Source organism: Lissotriton helveticus, chromosome 5_1 (assembly GCF_964261635.1).
Source record: "Lissotriton helveticus chromosome 5_1, aLisHel1.1, whole genome shotgun sequence".
Taxonomy (NCBI): Eukaryota; Metazoa; Chordata; class Amphibia; order Caudata; family Salamandridae; genus Lissotriton; species Lissotriton helveticus.
Window position 1 is genome coordinate 368,967,074 of NC_136065.1, and position 14,924 is coordinate 368,981,997.

The 14,924-nt window shown below is 47.7% G+C and overlaps 1 protein-coding gene across 11 annotated transcripts in view; it reads left to right on the plus strand.

Annotated features, from left to right (window-relative positions):
• The window catches only part of UBR4 (ubiquitin protein ligase E3 component n-recognin 4), a 2,329,353-nt gene that overhangs the window by 571,374 nt on the left and 1,743,055 nt on the right, over positions 1–14,924 (plus strand). For all 11 annotated transcript variants that reach the window (XM_078642504.1, XM_078642505.1, XM_078642507.1 and 8 more), the window contains exon 21: positions 6,939–7,018. In XM_078642504.1, the coding sequence (XP_078498630.1) occupies positions 6,939–7,018 (80 nt within the window). The remainder of the gene's footprint in view (positions 1–6,938; positions 7,019–14,924) is intronic.

Consider the following 14,924-nt stretch of genomic DNA (forward strand, 5'->3'; position numbering starts at 1 on the left):
CTATAACTACTGCAAGGAATTGGGTATGGATGAAAAAGCATGTAGCAAATTGAGATAATTAAGAGAGCTTAAGCAGCTATCTCATTCAGGAAGGCATCACCTGGTAGAGTAGGTTTGCGTGTTTCCAAATCAGATAGTTCAGTCGACCGGAGAACCGCCCAAAAGTCAGCTTGGAAAGTTCTGCCTTCTAATTGTGATGGTGGATCTTTTATACCTAAAATCACAGAACTAACACTGTCCTGACGTATTTTCTGAAGCAGGTGGCTTTGACCGCATTGTCCTAGGACAGTGGGGGCGGTCAGGTGTCCTAACGGGTGGTTGGCCATGCTTGACCGCAGAACATAAACAAAGACTTCTTGTCCTGTACATTTCTAAAAATATATGCGAGAGGTTGCGGCTTTTACTTTGTGCAAGCAATGTTTCAAAATAATGTTTCAGTGGAAAGTCCCGATGTCTCCACCTCCTAAAATGTGTCAACCTGCACCAGCTGGGTCTTGTGTACGTGTGAGAGGGCGTTGGTCTTGAGGTGGTGGAAAATTACTGTACTTCGTTGTTTTTCAAATGCACCAGAAATGCATGTTTAACATCAGTGTGGGCCTGGTGCATTTCGTTACCTTAAGACATGTCTTTTTGGCCTTTGGCTTGGGTCTATAACCCCAGGATTCAGGGAGTTAGTGGGATTTAATATGCTGATCATGCATAGCAAAAATTGAGGGTTTTTAAGCATATTTCAGGTTCTCTCTGGCAGGGCCATATGTGACATTTTCGCTATCAAGACAGCTAAGAGGTGCTCTTTTTGGTGATCAGATGGTAGAGCGTGATTTTAACCCTTCATCAGGAGAGGGGCAACCCCAGCCATCTAGTCACTTGGTCCTCCGTGGCAGACAGAGCCTTACCATAGTTCTCTTTCAGTACTGTCACTGGATCCGAGTGCACCCATACCCCGAGGTACCTCATGGGCTCTGTCGTCCACTCTGAAGGATACTCCATCGGGAACTGCAACGTGTTCGGCATGAGGGGGAAAACCGAGAATTTCCCCCAATTCATTTGGAGCCCAGAGAGATGTTCTTAGTTCAGGTATGCCCGAATGAGTGCTTGCAAGTTCTCCTCTGGATCACGGATATATAACACCATGTCATCTGCATACATGGAGATGATCAAGGGACGTTGGCTAAACTGCAAAGCTGCCCTTGCATACCGCTGTCTCATGACACAAGCCAACAGCTTCATCACGATGGCAAATAGGATGGGGGACAGCAGGCAGCCCTGTCTGGTCCCCTTATGAATTTTAAAGGGTTGCAAGTGACTTTAATTAATGCACACCCTCGCCGTTGGTGCTGTGTAAAGGATCTCTATCCATCTGAGAAACGGGAGTGGCAGACCCATCCTACGTAATGTGGCAAACATATACCCCCATTGGACCAATTCAAAAGCCTTAGCGGCGTCCAGAAACACCGCCACCGCTCTGCCCTCCCGATCTAGTTGGTGCAAGACCATGAATAGAGTGCTCAAATTGGGAGACATTGAACAAGAGGGCACGAAACCGGATTGATCTGGTTAAACCATGATCGGTACTAGAGGGTGTAGTTTAGTGGCAATAATTTTGGCAATAATTTGTGTCAATATTCAGCAACGATAGAGGACGGTACGACTCGCAGCTGTCTGCTCGTTTCCCAGGCTTCAACAACATCACAATTAACGCTTCTCGAAGTGTGGGTGGGAGCACGCCGGTCTCATGCACTTCGCCATACATATTTACCAGATGCGGGGCCAATAGATCAGCATATTCTTTATAGAATTCCCTGGGCAGTCCATCAAGGCCCGCAGCTTTACTAGATAGTAACGACCGGATGGCATCCTTTACATCCTCTACTGTGAGTGGTTGCATTAGGCACTTCCGATGAGCATCGTAGAGCCAGACCAATGCTATCTCCTCAAAAAACTCAGATTTCCTCACTGTCTGCCTCATCCCCTGGTCCATAAAGCGAGGCATAGTGGTCTCGGAAGCAGTCCAAAATATCTAGGTAGTGATAATGCATTGTTCAATCAGTCCCTACTACTTCGATGGCATACTCTTGAGATCCCCCCCCCTGCATGAGTTTTGCTGCTAGTGTACAGCCCAGACGACCACCTTCACTATACGGACAAGCCTTCCATCACCGAGACGTGCCGTATTTCTTGCTCAGCTGTCTCATTATATTCAGTTATAAGCGTCCTAATCTCTGGCAATGCATGTGCGTTCAACGTGCAATCGTAGTCCCTTTCAGGGCGCCCTATCTCACCCTCAAGTAGTTTCATACTCGAGCTTAAAGCCTTTAGAACCCCAGCCTGAAGGCCTATGCAGGTCCTCTGATGGTCGCCTTGAAGGCTTCCCAAAGTGTACCTGCGCCTTCAATGGTACCAACATTCTCCTCTAAGAATAGTTCTATGGCTTGATGGACCCCTTCCCTAAAGATCGGATCCAGTAAGGAAGATGGTTGTAAGCGCCACTGGAATGGTTGATGATGCCTGGTTGGGATGTTGATATCTAACCTACTGGAGCGTGATCTGAGAGAGTTCGAGGCATACGCTTAACCTCAGTCACCCAAAGTGTCAATGACTCTGAGAGGTTCCAATAATCTAGCCGGGACCATGATTTGTGTACCACCGATATATATATTTGCCCTCCCAAGCATTCAGATGCCTATCTCCCCAGATATCCCTCATGTGGAATGTGTGCATAATGTCATGTATTACTTTACTTGACCGTTCCCCTTGCCAGGGCGTGTCGGCGCTTCTGTCAGTATCTGATCTAGGTATGTATTCATGTCATTCCCCCCCATAGCACTAGGTCGGATTGCGTTTAGAATAATTTAGTTTTGAGGCTGTGGAAGTCATCATCCCTCTAAAATAGCTAGAATATGAAGCAGACGCTTTTACCATTACCCACCTGCCTCCTCCTACCCGACCCTACCCCACCCATGTCAGGTGCGTCTCCTGTAGAAGAGCCAACTGGATGTGGTGTCTGTCCAGATAGGAAAAAACCTGTCTAATTTTTGGGGGTTTATTCAGTCCCCTAACGTTCCAGGTCATCAGACGAATATCACCTTCTGTCATCTCCAGTTGTTGTGGAGCGGGAATGTTGCATGTGTACTGTTGCGCTCACCATGCACTACCAAAACAGATGTTCCTGTCGTACCTATTGCGTCACACTTTAAGAACAGATAAACCCCCCCCCACCCACTTCAGCATCCCAATCACGCCAAAGACATGTCCCCAGTAACATTAGCAACAAATGAACCAACTTGGGTAATACCCACATGGGGGACATACAGGAGCCCTTTCCCAATCTTTAGTCTTCCGTGTCCTATCTTGCTGAGTGTGTAGGGGATGTGCCGCTCCTGGAGGCTTTCCGTTGCGATGAAATCCTGAGCCACCCTCCGAGACTGGAACCCTTTTACTTTGCTGTCCACAGTGATCTTCAGCCTGGCTAGATATAACATTGCGTACGGTATCTCCAGAGCATGTTGTTTCTTCTTCACAACAGTATATTCCCTTCGGGCCGTTTGCACTGCGATAGTGAAGTCAGGGGAAAAGGATACCGTCTTGCCCTGATAGCATGTGTTCTGCTTCTCCCATGCCAGCCGGAGGACCGAGTCACAATCCCTGTAGCTTAGGATCTTTGCGACAATAGGGCGTGGTGTAGCTCCCGGAGGCAGCCTGGGCACCAATGATTGGTGTGCGTGCTCCACGATAAGCATCTGCGATAGGTTCTCCGCACCAAAAAGTTATTTTCGCATTGCCTCCGCATAGTCCTCGATGCGGCCCGTGTTCATACTCTTGGGAACCCCAGTTATTCGCAGATTGCACCTCCAAGAGCTCGCCTCCAAGTCTTCTGATCTAGCTCTGATGACCTTTAGAAGCTTCTCCATTTCCTCGCATTGACCCGTCGGGGCATGCGATTCATCTTCCACTGCTGATATTCGTTGCTCAGCGGTTGTTGAGTCTCTAACCCTGCTTATCCAGTGTGGCCTGCATTTTGTCCATCCGAATAGACAATCCGTCGATCTTGCCATTGATGGCTTGTAGGCTCTGTTGGATAGCCTGAAGTGTGCCCTCCAATGAGGAGGGCAGTGGTTGTGGCTGCTCCAGCTCTGTGTCAGAGTGCGTGCCTGTCGGACGGGACGACCGACGAGAGTCAAAGGACAGTTTAGTTTACGGTTTGTCTGTCTTACTCCTGTTGGTAGGTAGTTTTGGAGGCACAGGTGCCCCACTCCAGAGCAGACCACTGTGCTCGTTCAGTTTGTCTCAAGGGGACGCTGCCTCGCGATCTGCTTCACTGGAGTACCTTTCCAATGTCATGAGCCGCCGTACCACCCGCAGAGCGATGTGTTGCTAGCTTATCAATTCTTGGCAGTGCACCGCCGGCGTCTCCCTCAAAGTGTCTGCCTCCAGACCAGGGGGTTCGCCGTCAGGGCTGCACCGGTGTTGGCGGTTGTAGAGGGTATACTTCAGGCGCAATACGCTGCGGCCCCGTGTCTTCGCCCTGCAGTGCTATGGTCCCTGTAACATTCCCAGCGATGGAGGCCCAATACCCGGACTACCGCGTTAATAAAGCGCTATTCCATGTACTTAGTAGAGATGCCTCCCACTGTGCTCCGGTGCACTCTAGAGCCACTGTGCGGTTGCCAGCATCTGGTCCTCGCTCACACATGCCACCACCTAGGCGTTAACCATTGTCGATGCACCCTCCCCTGTGGATACCCGGGGTATCGGGGCTCGTGGCTCATTGTGTTAGTCTCTCATAAATAGCTCGCTTAACCGCAGCAAACGTGAATCACTCTGTTTCCACCTGCGCACACTGCAAAATGCCGATCGCGCACATGTGGCCCGCCACGCTAGTTGCTCCACTGGCCTTACATGATACAGGGGCCTACGGTGCGCGGCTGTGTCTCTTCTCTTCAAACGGCAAAAGGATTGGTCCGGATCCCCTCACCGAACCGAGATTTCAGGTCGCTCTTCCCCGTCCGGCTACAGCCCTCGCGGTTGGGAATAGACTATGCTGCTCATTGGCATGGGCTGTCTGTCTGCAAGTTGTCCCCGCAGCTCGCAGCGGTCGCGCCGCACGATCCTTCCCGCCACATCACCACACTGCACCGTGGCTATGCGATTCGGCTCAGCAGCCGATAGTGCTGACCTGCCGGCTCTATCACATTGGGCCGATGCAGAAGCAGAGTCTCCGATGCGGGAGCGAGACCCGGCTTTGGTCTCCGCGCCGGGTTGTAGTTCAGCTCAGGCGTTCCGCCATCTTGTGCGCCAGTTAACTTGCAGACAGAATTTTAAAGTCCCGATTCGGGCACTCCACAATCACAGTACAGCACCTGAATACACTGGGAAGTTGCTCAAATCCTTAATGTAGTGCGTTCATTTTAGCGATTCGATGTGCGACGGGTCTGCAGATTCATGAAGGATAGTTAGCCCGACCGGCAGAGCCTCACTACAGTGCGGCCTTCTTGCCTCAGGCTTGCTAGCACCCCATCACAACGTGTGCTTTTTGAGACCCAAAAATATTTTTGCATTTTGCCAATGTTTGCTGTAATGGTATAGAGCACTGCAGCTACTACAACAATAACGTTTTACAAAAACCGTGTCAAAACAAGACACGCATTGAGAAAACCAAAAGGCTGACAACCACTGTCACTTACTGGCTTTGCCAATGCTAGTTTATGATCATGTTTCCCATAATCTTGTTGAAACTGGTTCCACTGATTTTCCATTATTATTTTTTTGGGGAAATACTAGCATGTATAAACACATTTTACTAACTGATGCTTCAAATAAATGGTACGTGAAATTTCCCAGTAATTTTGCAAAAACATCTTATTTCTAGTTGAATTTGTTTGTGAGCATTTTATTTTGAAAACAAGAGTCATCAATTTTGCTTTCATGCTTCTGCAAATATTTGCATCTAACCAGAGAGCATTTTGGGAGCATTATGCATAGCTTCATATTGTCAAACTTTGCAAACAAAACAAATGTTTATACCTGAACCACTGTCAGTAGTGAAGTCCGAGCTTACATTTCCTTAGAGCCCTCACCCTAAAAATAAAGTATTTTTTTTATTATTGAACCATGAATACAAGTTGTAATAGCATTAACATATGGACACAAGTATTACCTTAACTGCTGGCAATTCCCTTCCCTGATCCATATTGTGTTACTTTAAACTGGCAGCCAAAAAAGGGTTGCGCTGTTGTAGGTTGGGCCTACTTGTCCCAAGGACAAAATACGCATTAAAACCTGTTTTCCTTGACCCCAAACAATATTTCTTGGGCATCGGGCTATAGAAGTTCCACACCCCTGCCTAATGTCTAGTTCAATCCATGCTAAGTATTTGGATCATACTAGCCTGAACTTAGCAATTATCACTCTGCTTGGTGCTGTGGAAAGCTTCAGGCCCATTTTTCAACTTCTGCTCTTCCTATGTCTTCATCTCACTTTGTATGTCGCTTTTGTATACTGTTTGGTGACTATATGATTAGGGTCGGTATGTCTGTGAAATCCACATGCTTTCTATTTTTTTATTCAGGAGTATTTGATAAGGTGCTTATACAGGAATATCTGTGGTTTTCTTGAGGCTATCTATATATGTCTGTATGCTTACCATTTGCAGATCTTTATAAAATGTTTTCTTTATAATGATACAAGATTCAAATTCCTATGGAGTTGTGTGAGCAATTTCCTAAGTCACAAACTGTGTTCTGGGTGTGGCGTTATGATGCCTTGCATGTGTTTCTAATTGATCCTATATGGCACTCATTTGTGTCCTTCTCTGTTGTCGAGGATTCGGAGTACCATGTTTGGTGCTTTGAGTTTTACCCAGATTAGCAATTGATGTAGGGTATTCTGTGTGCCGTGTTGTATGTTTCACTAACAGTTTTTATTATATTTTGTCATAGATGCAGTTCCTCCGCCCCGTTTTTACAGCATCCTATCTCCAGAATTATCAGAGGATGATCTCACTCGACTAGATAGCACGGTATGCACTCACTACTTATTTTCTCAAATGTAGAAATCCTAAACGGAGGGAGGCAGAGGTTTGTTATGAGTGAATAGCATGTTTTTGTTTCTTGGTGTCTTCAGCTTTAAATTCTGTGGCTCAATTGTGGGATTCTTTCTGATATTTAGTCCAGGAATAAAGTTGTTCGGTAAGCCCATCCTTGAAAAATGGGAATCTGAAACAGTGAGTGCTAGATTTAAAAAGGCACAACAAACAGACTACACAGAGGCTCTGATAAAATTTTTGTTTCAGTACCATCCACTTTAAAAAAAAATGCCAAGACAAATGGTTTGAGATGTCATTCAAGGTATGGTGGCATTGTGGGTTTCTAGTCTGAATCATAAGTCTTTTGGTCACGTTGTTTGTCAACAAAATAAACCAGATAACATACCGAACTCCATACTAGCTGATATTAATTGTGCATAGTGTAGGAAGCTGGCTTTTTATGCAGTGTACCAATGTCCACACGACCCTTATTGGTTTTCAGGGGCTTAATTTAATAATCCCAAGTGCATTATTTGTGGTAGTGTGCTTGAGCAGTTTGGGCTTATCAGACAGGAGTGTTGCACACACAGAGTTAATAAAGAAGTGTAGGAAAGTGGTTTTCTGTTGTAGTAGGCTCCCCACTTTTTGCCAGACTACTGATGACCTTTGACTTTATATGGCCTGGGTCCCTTCCAATCGCGTTCCGACGGCCTGTGTTCTTTCCCCAAACCTAATCCAATTGGCATCTCTGGCTACAAATCAGCCCCTGGTAAATTGTATCACAGGTACCCAGGGCACTGTGACCAGGGAAGACCTCTAAAGACTGCCGCCCTTAGAGGCCCTGTACCTTTACATACACACACACTGCCTTTGCAGGCTGCGTGTTTTGGTGCAGAACAAAGTGAAGAGTAGACATGGCACACATCACTGTTTGCCATGCCTACAACCCACTGCCCTGGCATATATCAGTCATCTCTCTAGCTGGGTGCCCTATACCAGTGGTGAGGGCACAGGTGCATGAGCCCTGTGCCCCTACAGTGTCTAAGTTCATTCTTAGACAGTGTAAGTGCACTGCTGCCATTAAGAGTATATGGTGCTGGGAGCTTGTCATTACGAACTCCACAGCACCACAATGGCTACACTTGACTACTGAGAAGTTTGGTATTAAACTTCTCAGCACATTAAACCCACACTCATGCCAGTGTGGTATTTAATGAAAAATTCTTACATCTTAGAGATGCCCCCTGAATAACTACCAGCCTCTGGTGGGTTCCCTGACCAGTATTCACCAGCCTGCCACCACAAGACATGTTTCTGGACCCCTAGGGAGGGAGCCTTCGGTGCAGGGGAGATTCAAAGGCCTGGCCGGCTTTGTAACGTGACCCCAGCCTCTCCTGCTAGCAGGAGTGGGCCCCTTCCTGTCTTCCATCCTTTTCTGCAGTAAGACAGGCGGGAAAAACTAGCCAGCCCTGAAGGTGTGCCGACCTCTGCCAACTCCACCCCTGAGTTGGGAGAGGCGAGGTGAAGCCCTCTCTTAAGTGCTCGCCATCTTGCAGATGGCAGGCACTCCCCAATCAGGATTAGGGATTGTGCTCACTCCTCAACGTGAAGTGAGCACACCAAGGGTGTAGTCACCCTAAGGTTAGAAGCCCATTGGCTACTGACCTTAAGACCCTTCAAACGCCCTCCAAATACAGTATTTAGAGGGCAGCCGTGAACCATGTAAGCAGATTCCTGCAACCTAAGAAGAAAAAGGACGAAAGACTCCGCCCAGCAGAGGAGATTGCAGAGAAAAACTGACTTGCCCCCAGCCCTACTGGTGCGTCTGCAGTTTCTGGAGATCCTGCACCAAAAATCGTCTTGTCCTACAGCCAGCGTCCTCCAGAACCCCTCGGAGGACCGACTGCCTTCAACAAAGACCAGATCTCCTGTGAACAGCAGCTCTGTTCAAACGAAATACCAAACAAAGACTCCTAGCCTATTGAGGAGAAAGAAACCTGATGCTTGGAACCACCACTGCACCCATCGCCTACCGCCCGAGTTCAAGTGGCCCACCGGTCCCAGTGAGATCCCCCAGCGCTCTAGAGTTTGAGTTCACTGTGGGTTGATCCCTCCAGGACTCCCCGACATCACCTGCAGTCTCTGCAGGGAGACACCCCCCCCCCCCCCAACTGTGAGTGGCCTGGGAATGTGAAATCTGACCTCAAAAGACACCCCTGAAATCCAGCCGCCCTGCACCCTGGAGAAAGTACACTGAGGTGAACCTACGTCTCCGAGCCCTCCAACTTACCTGCCCAGCTGTTGGTTTCTCCTGGAACTCTTCCCGGACCAAGTCTGCAGCTAAAAACCAAAACCGAAAATCCCCATTGAAAACAGGGCACCCGATGCCAAAACAGCACCCAGCCGCCGCTGCGGGTGCACTCTGTGTACTACACCTGATCCCCTTTTGCCCTGAGCCTAACACCAAGAGCTTGGCTCCCACAACCTTGTGGCCTCCTCGCCAGCAGCCACCAACCGAAGGCCCCCTATCCCTCATTGGATAACATTGGGCCTCAGCAGTCTGCACCCACCCTAGTGCCGCTGAGGATGTAACGAGAGTGCATTCTTGACCCTGGAGGAACCCTTGTTCTATCCCCAGAAGCTCAACTCCAAAGACCAATTAGTTACCTGTTAACTGTTAACTTAATTTCCCTCCATAGGAACCTATTGACTGTTTTTCTGTGAAGTTGATTTGTATGGAAACCTGAAAAATAACATTTGTGTAAAACTGATTGTTCGAGGCATATGAACTGTAGATTGTATACTTTAGCATAGATCACCATCTGGTGTTGGGCTCGGATGTTTGCAGTTTGTATTTGTCGAAGAAGTCTTTGTAGTCACGAGATAGGTTATTCCTCCTTCTGGTAATAGTGCGCATGGGCATCGTCTCCATCTTTAGATTGTTTTTTTCTACCATCGTGTTTGGATGTAAGTTGCTGCGCACCGTCGGTGTTATTGAAACCCCTTCGACGCGCAATCACTCTCTCAACGGTATTGTCTCTATTGCATTTCCCTTTCAACACGCATCCTCTACAATCAAGCTACTCGACCTAGACTTCGACGCAGGCCGTTGGGCCTACCCGCGCCCACGTTGCACGCCGATGAAACGGACTCCCTATGCAAAAATTTCCCCAGTTGTGACTCTAAATTCCCACACTCTGACCTACACGAGGTGTGTAATCTTTGCCTCTCTCCGGAGCACAAAGAAAACACCAGTGACGCCTGTTTATCCTTAAGGTCCATGAAAACCATCCAGGATTGTCGGGCTCGACGCCATGTAATGTCCCGGGGAAGCACTTTGATTCTCGAAATCTTTGAACCAGGTCCCGAAACCCTTCCAGAACAAGTAGTCGAGGAAGAACAGATCTCTGTCTCTGAGGCCGATGACTCCGTCGACGCATTCACTCCAGCTCAACGGGCCGTGAGTACCGTGACCCGTGTCCTACCCACTCCCATACAAGAGGCTCCGGTAACGCCTTCGCCCTCAGGCCTAGGTCCACACCGACCGAAGCTTTCTGACGCCCTGCCTTCCGGCTCGGCTATTGTACCAAAAGATAAGCCTCCCGGTTCAAGCCAACCCCGCTCCTGTACCGATTAAACACCTTGGGCACCGACGTCCAAACACATAAATGTGCCACCACCGGCGCCAAAAACACCTTTGACGCCAAAGTCCTTGGCGCCGAAACAGACAAAAGACGAGTCTTCGGAGACGAAACAGTCAAAAACCACGCCTTTGGAGCTGAAACAGACTAAACTGTAGTCTTCGGAGCCGAAAAAAGTCCCCGTACCGAAAACTCCTACACCTAAGCCTAAACAGGATAAAACCCCTCAGAATGCAAAGGAACATGCAGACCATAAATCTTCTGCTCCGAAAAAGGACACCGTCTCCAAACACCTTTCTGCACCGGATCTTCCAGATCCAAAACAGAAAACAATACATATTGATCCAGAGACTGGTTATATCACTTCCACACTAAAAAGGAAATCAGACTATTCACAAGATTCTCCAGTTCCTCCTAAGAAAAGAAATATAGGCACTAATACCTCTCCACCTCGTCCACCTCCTCCACCTCCTCCACCCTCTCCTCCTCCCACTGATCCCAATCTACTAATTTCTCCAGTACATTGCCCACAACCCTCAATTTCACCTCCAGCACTAGATGAAGATCGTGATAATGGGGGTGAGGATGGGGATGGGGAGAGGGAGGAGAACACAAACCTACAAGGGGATGATGATGACGCACATACCATCCTACCAGATCCCTGGCAGGATTATAATTCTGATCTAGATCTACACAATGAACCGGACCTATATCCATCTCGCCCATCCCCACCAGATGACATTGTGAGGTTTGCGCAACTAATCCCAAGGGCAGCACAATATCAAGGTCTACCATTGCACTCAGATACTTTAGAGGAAGACTTCCTATTAGTAACTTTCGCTCAGCCACAAAAGTTCACACGCACCCTACCAATATTGAAGGGATTGCTTAAACACGCACCAGAGGTATTTGAAGACCATCGTCAGAGCCAGGGTTCTTAACCCTAGAATATATAAAAAAAAATAAGGCAGCTCCCAACGACCCAATATACATCAAGGGTCAGGTCTCTCTAGACTCCCTGGTGGTGTCTAATGCACGTAAAAGGGCCAGTTCACAAACGGGAGATACACCCCCTCCTGACAAGGAATCAAAACTTTTAGACGCATCCGGAAAACGTATTGCCCCACAAGCTGCAAATTATTGGAGAATTGCCAACACCCAAGCTTTGCTGGCAAGATATGACAGGGCTCACAATGATGAGCTTGAGAAGGTTATCCAGCATCTCCCTGATCAATATAAGGGCAAGGCAATGACCTGATACAAGAAGGTACATTTCTCTTCCAGGGGATCCTCATCAATAGTCATAAGCACTAAATATTCCCGCCTGTGTGCGGGGACCCCGGAAATAATATAACAATTATATATGGAAATCATATATATCTAGCTCCACATATATGTATGTACATATATCATTTTTCTCACACCAATGCAGCCACAAGACTGAGGCTAAACAATGTAATTATCCATAAAAAGAATGTATTTGCAAGTATATAAAAAGACACCTTAAGTCAAATAGCACTTGAACTCTGTTTTAATGAGCAAAACACTTGTATATCATGAAAATTGCAAATAAACTAGACATTGTTAGCCCAAAGGCTGCATTGTAAAGCAACAGCATAGAAAATAAAAGCATTTTCAATAAAAACTGGCACCGTACCTTTAAGACAGCCATGACACCTGGGTTCCCATCATGCCTCAGGGGTGACAGTTAGGTCAGTTGTTCTTTCCGGCTCCTTCAGTCAGGACCCTGATTTTACAGCTCCTACCTTTTTTGACTTTGTCAAAAATATCTTGATATTCTTCATTTTTTTCACTTTCAATCGACGTCTTTTGACTTTAGAGTGCTGGTGCTGCCTTTTTTGTTTTTCAAAAAAGGTTTATTTTTGTCAAAATGCCTTCACTTTTAGATCCTTGCCCCTCCTGTGGCAAAAAAGGCCACGACTGACACACACCCTGTGTGTATCCTTTGTCTCCCTGAGACACATTCTGCAGACAGCTGTCAACACTTATCTAGGAGAACCCTCAAAGACAGAGAGAGAATCCGAATCAATGGCCTCTCTGAAAGAGGTAAGTCTTCTAAAAGGCAGCAGAAGAGGAGAACGCGGTCGACCTCAAGAGAAGTCCTGACCTGTTCTCCGTCGACGTCGAAGCTGCCTGCGACGACGAAAACATCTACGAAGACAACTCATCATTCTTCGACGGCGAGAACCCAGGTACCTCCGTTGACGTCAACCAGGCGGCCTTCAAAGTCGAGAGACAGGTCTCCGTCGGTGCCAGGTGGGCATATGACGTCGAGGCAGATCACTCCGTCGTCACACCAGCGATCGACGTCGAGGCACAACGCGCCGTCGTCGCACCAGCGAACGACGTCGAGGCACAGCGCTCCGTCGATGCACCGGCGATCGACGTCTAGGCACACTTCGTCGACGCCTCATCACCAGCGTTCGACGTCGAGGCAGGTTGCTCCGTCGGAGTCTCAACAGCGTTCGACGTCGAGTCACAGGTCTCCACCAAGGATGATACCCCTTCGAATCGTGATTGGAAAACGACGTTCGTGCCGTTGAGGGAACCTGGATATCAGCCCTTCCCTGCTTGGGCTGTAGCCGCTATTTAGACTGACTTTGAGCCCTTATATGGTGCACTTATCTCACTTTTTGGTTGCCTCGATATCCGAGAGATACTGAGCCCTCTTTAATTGTGGGAAAGACTGAGCTTTGTATTTACACTCCTTGGCGTCATGTAATTCTGCAGGCAGCCAGTCGGATTGATTCCACCTCCAAGGCCCCTTTCATCACCCCATATTCCAGGCTTGGAATTTTTATATAGAGTCTGAGCCCTTTTTGGAGGTTACGCAATTTTGTGTTTCAATATCGACGGAGGATACCCGTATTTGCAAAGAATTGCATCCATTGCGCCCTGACGAAGGAAATTGGACCTTTGTCCTACTCCGAAAAGCGCGTCGGCGCTTGTTCTTTTGTTATTGTCTAAAGTGTTTGTATATATTGTAACCTCTGTGAATATTGTAATGTTTTCGTATCTTAGTTTGGTGTATTTTGTGTTGTGTACGGTTTGATGTATGCGTGTGGATATGTGTGGAATGAGTAGGATTGGAATGACCTTCATGTATATATTTGTGTTTGGGGCTTCATGTAAATATTTAGGATGTACAGATAACTAATGTGTATATGGTATAAATAGCATGTTGAAACTTATGACTCGATAATAATAAAAGAATTGTTTATATAATTCTGGTTTGGGACAATTTTGATGTTTATGTAACAAATTGAGGTAATACCCATTTGTTAAAATTATCGCTAGGGAGAGGTTCTGTGTTTTTGCTATTGTTGTTTCCCTGTCTTTCCTCCTCTCCCTGCATTCCAGTTTTCAGGGACCCTCTTCTGTTCTTTGAGACTCCACCAAGGATGGCTCATCAGGCTTCGGCGTCGAGGCACCAACCATCACCTTCAGCGTCGAGACATGCGTTGGGACACACCACAACGTCGACGCAGAAGACCCCTGTAAGAACGACGTCGAGTTTGCATACTCCGTCACCGGCCAATGTCGGAGCAGAGATCTCCAAAGTCAACGTCGAGAAAGGAAGCAGCATTGGCGTCGGAGATGCATTCTAAGTCAAGGGGACGTTCTCCTGTACGCTCGAGCCCACCTTCTAAAAGGAAGAGATTTTCTTCAGGGCAGTCTCCGTCAAGACAACAGGCATCACAGAGTCACTCCAGATCTCGCTCTAGATGCCCTTTAGTGGAGGCCTCTCCTCCAGTGAGCCTATCACCATCTCCCTCAGGCTCTCCTATCTCTCACCGTGGATCAACATCTAAGTCCCCGGAAGTGGTAATCTATTCTTCTGACAGTGCAGTGTCAGAACATTCACCTGCAAGGGGTTAACCCATATCCTCCAGCACGTTCCTCTGAGAGTCACCTTCCCTCAGGTTGTCACCTAGGTGGTACAGGCCATTACATCACTGGGCCCCCGACAAAGATACAGCAGCTCGGTTAAAGCATCAGGTGGATCGGGATCGACCTGCTTCCAGGCCCAGAGAATGAACGCCCCCCGTTGCGCTCGAGCAGGCGGGGATCCAGGTCAAGGAGAAGGGAACCCAGATCTCCTACATCTTCCTCATCTTCTACTCGCTCACATAGAGACTATTCTCTAACACAAACCAACAGTCCACCGTCGAGAATCTCTCCAGTGGACGATATCTTCACTTTACAAGACATTTTAGGCAGAGTGGCACTTAAGCTGG